At 43.8% G+C, this 8282-nt stretch overlaps 1 protein-coding gene across 1 annotated transcript in view; it reads right to left on the bottom strand.

Annotated features, from left to right (window-relative positions):
- The window catches only part of LOC134453954 (uncharacterized), an 8403-nt gene extending 3213 nt beyond the window's left edge, over positions 1 to 5190 (bottom strand). Inside the window, exons 1-5 of the mRNA XM_063204700.1 lie at positions 5086 to 5190; positions 4593 to 4826; positions 4052 to 4220; positions 3921 to 3956; positions 2896 to 2955 (exon numbers count right to left, since the gene is read on the bottom strand). Coding sequence (XP_063060770.1) covers positions 2896 to 2955; positions 3921 to 3956; positions 4052 to 4220; positions 4593 to 4826; positions 5086 to 5190 — 604 coding nt within the window. The remainder of the gene's footprint in view (positions 1 to 2895; positions 2956 to 3920; positions 3957 to 4051; positions 4221 to 4592; positions 4827 to 5085) is intronic.
- Between the last annotated feature and the right edge of the window lie 3092 nt (positions 5191 to 8282).

Raw genomic sequence — 8282 nt, 5'->3', positions numbered from 1 at the left:
TCTGTGTGACATCCACTAACGTATATACGTCAGTGGGGACATCAGACATTTGCTGACTGAATGGAGAAATAGCTGTGGATTACAAAGTCTCCACTCCACATCTTGATTAAGAGAAACCACTGTCATACAAAAGGGCAGAGTCTCCATTGCATCATTGTTAGACATTACAGAGAAGCGCATTTAAAGCGCACAAGAATGTTCTTCGTTATTGGCCATTCATGGCCGCTTCAAATATGCACAAACTCACAATGTCCGTCATAGCGCTCCCCGTGACCCAAGTCAGCGTGGAGCGAGCATTTTCATCATTGAGGTTTATTCTCCGCTTCTCCGCTTAGGTTGTCCCTGAATGACAAAATTCTGGAGGATATTCTTTTCATCCGCTTGAATAAACAGTTTGGAATGTAGGCTGACTCATTTGCACTTCCGTCTTTCTTGGTTAATTAACATCAGTTAGGCCTATGGGGAGTAATCAACTGACAGGAATGAAATTAACCGTTCCGGGAACTTTATTAACGTCAATTCATTGGTGGAACTCATAACCGGAAACGTTATAATTCTGTTTCTGTTTGGAACGAACCGGTTGGAAAAAAAATACGGTTCAAAGCCCTGGTAAGTACACAGGCATTACAATAGGCTCCACAATCGACCAAAGCAGAGGAGATAACATGATGAAGTGATATGAATTTTCCAGCTTTGTAAACCATAGAGGGCAGCATCTCCTGTAAAACAGACAAGTAAAAAGATGATGGTGCAATCTGCAGATGTCTTTGTAGATTGTGGACGATATATCAGGGCAGCTTTGAGCTGCAACAATTCACCCAAAGAAATCAGACATGTGTGTTTGCCAATATCATAGGTGCTACCTTGTTAGCCACTAGAGTGGTCAGTAAGTTGCTGTGGTCAGTAAGTTGCTGTGGAATAGTTGACCTATAGGAAGCAGGGCGGCCCATCTAACCCCCTGATACCACTAGTTGGCCCAGACAGTACAGGGCTCCAGAGTGTGACCAATTTGGTAGGTACTGTATATGGCTGCTCTCAGAGTTGTCTTGTCTCGCTGCACACGCAGACACACACACGCACGCACACACACACACACACACACACACACACACACACACACACACACACACACACACACACAGCTGACCCTCCATTCTATAGTCTGTAACACTGCTGAAGTTGCTGGATGACACCAGCATCAATGGTACAGTATATCACGAAAGTGAATACACCCCTCACAGTTTTGCAGATTTTTGAGTATATCTTTTCATAGGAAAGCATTACAGAAATGTAACTTTGACAAAATGATTAGTGACCTTTTAACAACATATTTAACCGCTTAAATTTCTTGTTCACTCAGAAAAAAACTAAATACAGCCATTGATGTTTGAACATGTACTCACAAAAGTGAGTACACCCCAGATTAAAATCCGGTAGAGAAGGGGCTATGTTGGCTCGAATCGTCTCGAAATGAAACGAAATGAAAAGGGATGACAAGGGAGGTCATCAGTGTGCGTCTCAACCTTTCTTTGCATTGAACTTTTAAATCTTGAGTCTGCATCTGTCTTAAATAGATTGGTGTGAGTTTGAATGCAATCATATGGAGAATATCATGATCTGCTTCAGTAGTCACAGTGCATGTTGACATGTATGTTTCTTTTAGGTGTGTTTCAGATTGCCAATGTTGACAGCATTCATGCATCCCCAAACCATGTCAGTCCCACTACCGTGCTTGGCTTATGAGAGGATACACCTTTTTTGTAAAACTCGCTTGTTTACCACCACACATGCTTGACACCATCTAAAGCAAATTTGTTTATCTTGGTCTCAAGAGAGATGAACAGACCAAGGATATGGATCACTGGAACCATGTCGTGTGATCTGAAGAGACCAAGATAAACATATTTGCTTTTTCAGATTTTGCTACACCTGAAAGAATCATACATGTCAACATGAACTGTGACTACTGAAGCAGATCATGATATTCTCCATAGGATTGCATTCAAATCTCACACCAATCTATTTAAGCCAGATGCAGACTCAAAATTTAAAAGTTCAATGCAAAGAAAGGTTGAAACGCACACTGATGACCTCCCTTGTCATCCCTTTTCATTTCGTTTCATTTCGAGACGATTCGAGCCAACATAGCCCCTTCTCTACCGGATTTTAATCTGGGGTGTACTCACTTTTGTGAGTACATGTTCAAACATTAATGGCTGTATTTTGTTTTTTTCTGAGTGAACAAGAAATGTAAGCGGTTAAATATGTTGTTAAAAGGTCACTGATCATTGTGTCAAAGTTACATTTCTGTAATGCTTTCCTATGAAAAGATATACTCAAAAATCTGCAAAACTGTGAGGGGTGTATTCACTTTCGTGATATACTGTATCTTCTCTGTATAGTCAGTTGACAGGTGGAGATGGACAGCCTAGCAGCCTTTTGGAGATGGACAGCCTGGTGGAGATGGACAGCCTAGCAGCCTGGTGGAGATGGACAGCCTGGTGGAGATGGACAGCCTAGCAGCCTGGTGGAGATGGACAGCCTAGCAGCCTGGTGGAGATGGGCAGCCTAGCAGCCTGGTGGAGATGGACAGCCTAGCAGCCTGGTGGAGATGGACAGCCTAGCAGCCTGGTGGAGATGGGCAGCCTAGCAGCCTGGTGGAGATGGGCAGCCTAGCAGCCTGGTGGAGATGGGCAGCCTAGCAGCCTGGTGGAGATGGGCAGCCTGGTGGAGATGGGCAGCCTGGTGGAGATGGACAGCCTGGTGGAGATGGACAGCCTAGCAGCCAGGTTGCATCGCTACAGTGCTTTTACACCTCTGCAGTCAGAATCACCACCTAACCCCACCCCCCTACATTCCGCCACGGCACAGTATACTGATATAGTAATGACTTACTGACTGGTGGCAGGCCCTGCTTGCTGTTTGTTCTTCTGACTGGGAGTTCAGGGTCAGTATCTGCAGACCAACACAGAGACACACATTCACCCACATGCATCTCACAATTAATGGCTTCGGAGGAGAAGGCATCAACTTCAGAGTTCTTCCGAGCAACTCTTTGGGAGATCTGCTATATTACACTATTACATTACATCACATTGCACTTAGCTGACGCTTTCATTTTACTCAAAGCGACTTATTATTTTTCAGGGTATTGGTTACAGTCCCTGGAGCAATATGGGATTAGGTGCTTTGCTCAAGGGCACTTCAGCTATGGATGGAGATGTAGGGAGAGGTCAGGGGAGATTCGAACCTGCAACTCCTAGACTGAAAGACCAACTCTCTAACCACTTGGCCACTGCTGCCATATCCTTGAAGTCATCAGAGGGTGGGCATAACCAATGTCTATAAAATGGATGCCATTGGTCAAAACCACAATCAATCAGACCAGGGCATAACCAGTGTCTATAAAATGATTTTGTATGCTACTGCTCGGTAACCATAAGAAATGCCTTTGTGTGTTACTGGTAAAAGTTATAATTAGTAAGACCAGTAAGATCAATAAGATCAGTGAGACTCAACGACTAGGCAAATAATAGATATCACTTAGCCATCACCTTAAACCCATGACAATCAACATACAAAAATTATGTTACATAAATAACACACATACACACATATTTGTCTAGTGATACAAACACATAGACACAGACATCCCGTCCATTTTCTGTGTGTGTGTGTGTGTGTGTGTGTGTGTGTGTGTGTGTGTGTGTGTGTGTGTGTGTGTGTGTGTGTGCACGCGCCCGCGAGCGAGCGTATGTGAGAGTGTATGTGAGTGGTGCAGCTGTGTGTGTGTGTGTGTGTGTGTGTGTGTGTGTGTGTGTGTGTGTGTGTGTGTGTGTGTGTGTGTGTCTGTCTGTCTGTCTGTCTGTCTGTGTCTGTGTCTGTGTCTGTGTGTCTGTGTGTGTGTGTTGGAAACTCACGCTGTATGCTCTCGATGATCTGAATGTTCTTCACAGCTTCAAGATAAAAAGAGCAAAACAATCCAATGAGTCATGTATGACTTTAAAAATCTCATTGAAGGTGTCTGTTGTGATTCATATGTTTGCCCAACCTGCTGCAGAAATCTTGACTATTTCTTGCTTGAAGACTGACTGTAATTTCTCCTCCAGCTGCATCTTCAGTGCAGACACAGATTTCTTCAGGGGCTCCAAGGACATTTGACTGAAGGTCACGTTGGTTGAAATTGTGCTGTAAGGCCTCCCATTGAAGGACACAATATTCTACACAGAGAAACACACACACACACACACACACACACACACACACACACACACACACACACACACACACACACACACACACACACACACACACACACACACACACACACACACACACACACACACACACACACACACACACACACACAACAGGGTGACATGAGGCCTTGAACTGCAATTAAAAGGGCTGCACTATCATTATTCAGGGGTGCATTTGTCGAAACCATAGTTGCTAACTATGTTAGCTACTTTGTTGTTTACAATGCAATTTCCCATTGGCAACTACCCAAGTTGCTAACTGGCTAACAACTACGTTATTGAGAAACGCACCCCTGTTCTGTTTTGAACACTCTATAAAGTAATGCTGTCTACCTTGAGGAAGTGGATGGGATCCTGTGTCAGTGAAAGCTGCTTCATCTCAGCATCTGTCCTCTTCAGCTCAGCAATCTCCTGCTCCAGTCGCTTCAGAAGTCCTTCAGCCCGATTCACCTCAGCCTTCTCCTGAGCTGTTATCAACTCTGTCACCTCAGAGCGCCTTCTCTCAATGGAGCGGATCATCTCAATAAACATCCTCTCACTCTCCTTCACTGCTGCCCGTGCACCAGACTGACAGGACACACACAGAGACACATTACATTGCATTACACTTAGCTGACGCTTTTGTATCCAACGCCACTTGCAGTCATTTAGGTAGAGTGTTGGTTACAGTCCCTGGAGCAATGTGGGGTTAGGTTCCTTGCTCAAGGGCACTTCAGCCATGGATGAAGGTGTTGGTCAGGGTGGGATTTGAACCTGCAACCTTCTGATCTAAAAGGTCAGTTCTCATCATATCTTACTATCGTCTTCTCCTCTCGTCATTTCTCACCTTGAGAGTCTCTACAGCCTTCCTCAGCTCCTGCAGCTCCTTCTCCTTCAGCTGGATTATCTGCTGGCATCTCCTCTGACTCTGCCCCAAGCTCTCCTGGACCATCAGGAATCACAGTACCAGATTATGAATTGTAAATAGATTTCAAATCATGCTTTAGATGTGTATCGTTTAATGAGATCATGTTTTTCTTTGTTAGCCCGTGTTTCTCTTTAACATTTGCATTGAAACAACATTGAAACAACATGCAACCTCAGCTCAGTTGTAAAAGATTGCTGATAAAGAAACAGTAGGCCTATGCAGCCAGCCTATTAATGTTAATACAATACCTTAAACATGAGCCAAACTGATAAACTGCAAATTACATGGCAATAGAGTTCTTCAGTAACGCGGAAGCATGTAGTAGATTGTAGTCTTTCATGTTAGCATTTAAGGACATCCTGGTTCGTATCGGCTTCCGGCCTCCATTGGGAATGAATAGGGGTAAATTTCAAATAAGCTCCGAGTGCAAGCACGCGCTTAGCGAACCCCCGCAAACTGTCGAGGGTGTTAAAAATAGGCTGTAGGTATGACATGGTTGATCATTTTGTGTCAAACTTCGACATAAATACGATGTTGCGTCCATATGCTAAACCCGGAAGCTTTTGGCGACTACAGAAGCGGCGCCTGTATCTAACGGCATGTACGTGCGGAGGGTTGTACCCATGGTAACCAAAGGAAAGTATGTAGTTCGGAAGTTTTAATGATCAGAAAGGGGTTAGCAATATTGAATTATAATCGTCATGATTTAACATGTGAATACACCAACATGATGATACGATCCGTTCCACTAATGAGAAAGGGATGCGGGGACACGCTAATGTTCGTTGTTGCCGTGCAACTTATATTTTTGCCAAACCTGAATCTCTATGGCGTTTTGCAATGTAAAAAATCGCCATCGAACCGGAAGTCCAAACGCCGCATACAAGTTGACGTCAACGCTGAAGAGCTCTATTTATGACGAAGTAGGCTGCAATCTAAAGTTCTGTTTAGAAGTAGGGTGCGCACATCCACAAGTAGTTGTCCAGGTGCCAGACAAAAGGTAGTAGGTAGTGTGATGAAGCGGTCTGCACACTGTGTATTAACTCCAAAAATACTTTATTTCATTTTAACATACAGCAACGTTTCAATCCAACAGAGGGATCTTCCTCAGGCAATGAGAACAATGGTCGGAGTTGACTTATATCACATGTGACCTACAGGTAGGCTACCTGGCAGAAAGGTGAGCGCACCCTAAGGTGACAAGTGGCATAGCATGCGCCTTGACGCGCTGGCATACAAATTCAAGACCAGTGATCACAACCGGTTGTCAGAAGAAAACAAAAAACCAGAAAAACAAAACAGATTAAAAAGATAAAAAACACACTGCAAAGACAATCAATCATAATAGTCCGCACAATCATGAATAAGGATTTTTTTTGTGTGCAGAAGACAACAATCTGAAGTGTGCAGAAGACTACAATCTGAAGTTGGTCTGTTAATGTTTTACAGATTGTAGACATTGAACCTTTACTTCGTGGTGCTTCATCAGAGTAAAGAAAGCCAGCCAAAGAGGCCAGCTAGCAAATAAGCCAAATTGCAAATTTCCTTCATTGGTTAGTAATAGGCTAATAAAGATGATGTCTTCACTTGAAACGTTTAATAGGTAGCATTTACACTATTTGAGTAGATTTTCTTACCTTTTTATGACTCCACTCTGCCGCAGCTGTGATTGAGTCATGGCCTTTATGGTCGTCCACCATACACAGATAGCAGATGCAACTCTGATCGGTGCGACAGAATATTTCAAAAACCTTCTTATGACTGGGACAGATCCTCTCCTGTAGTTGGCTTGTGGCATCAGTAATGTTGTGGTTCCCATCAAGGTCGTTGTTGTGAGCTTTTAGGTGAGTGGCACAGTATGACTTGAGACACTCCAGACAGGACTTGACAGCTTTCAGTTTTCTACCGATGCAGATGTCACACGCCACATCTCCAGGTCCAGCTGCACATTCAACAGGCGCTGCAGTTTGTATTCTGCTCTTTCTCATTTGATCCACGAGTTCAGCAATGATCACATTCTTGCTTAAATCGGGTCTTTGATTGAAAGTCTTTCTGCACTGGGGACAGCTGTAAACACCCTTCACGTCTTCCTCATTCCAGCAGTCCTCAATACAGCCCAAACAGTAATTGTGTCCGCAAGGTAGAGTCGCTGGATCCTTAAGAAGATCCAAACAAATAGGACACAAGAACATGTCCTGGTTACCTGCCATGGCTTCATCCATTTTCTGAAGAAATCGCTGGGTAGTCGATGGGTAGTGCTATGCCAGAGAGGTTCTAGTAAATCGGCTGTGCACTACTCACCACAGCTACTCAGGAAAACACGGGTCCAGTAAGTTATGATGTGGCCAAAGAAGGTGGATCTAACAAGTAGGCTAGCGAAAATCAGGTCCTTTATGGGAAACACTCAATAGGGGGCGTTTTGAGTCAGTTTTGGAGTACTGCTGCCATCATGTGGTCATGTTTAGTAACAGCAAACACATGACTCCAGAGAAAATCAAATAACACCACACTGTTCCTGATAGTCAAACAAACAAATAGGACTATATCGTTGGTCGTAATGTCATTTTCAGATATTTATTGTCAATTCATAGTGATGTTTGGAACACCCTGTATTTGCTAGGACTGTCACCATTTTCTGATATTGATGGGCTGCCATGGCCTATTTGGGGCGGTGACCCAGGGCAGAGACCAGTGCAAAGCAAAAGTCGCATTTTTCTGTTCTATTCAACATAACAGTGTAGTGTTTTTTATTTTTTATTTTTTATTTTATTTTATTTATATATATATAGCTATATTTCAGCTATTGAGTCTTATCTGGTCCCAGATCGTTGTCTGCAATTCTGTCTGAGGGCATGCAAATCTCTCCTGGTCACAAGGCAGAGGTCACATTTTTATTCTGTTCTTAGGGCAACATAGGGTAGTGTAGTGTATTTGATCTCAGGGCAGCTGCCACAGTGTTCGCCACAATTTTGTCTGAGGTGTGACAGAGGTGTTTCTGCACAGTTCTTTCGCCCTTGGGGTGCAAACCTGCCACCTCGTCAACTACATCCGTTCGGCAATGGGAGTCAGAGTACAAGCGCACTGACCTGAAGGGCCGGTCCCATAACCCAACGTTA

This window comes from Engraulis encrasicolus, chromosome 8 (assembly GCF_034702125.1).
Source record: "Engraulis encrasicolus isolate BLACKSEA-1 chromosome 8, IST_EnEncr_1.0, whole genome shotgun sequence".
Lineage (NCBI taxonomy): Eukaryota > Metazoa > Chordata > Actinopteri > Clupeiformes > Engraulidae > Engraulis > Engraulis encrasicolus.
The sequence above is the reverse complement of the archived record's forward strand: the minus strand, read 5'-3'. Positions and strand labels throughout refer to the sequence as shown.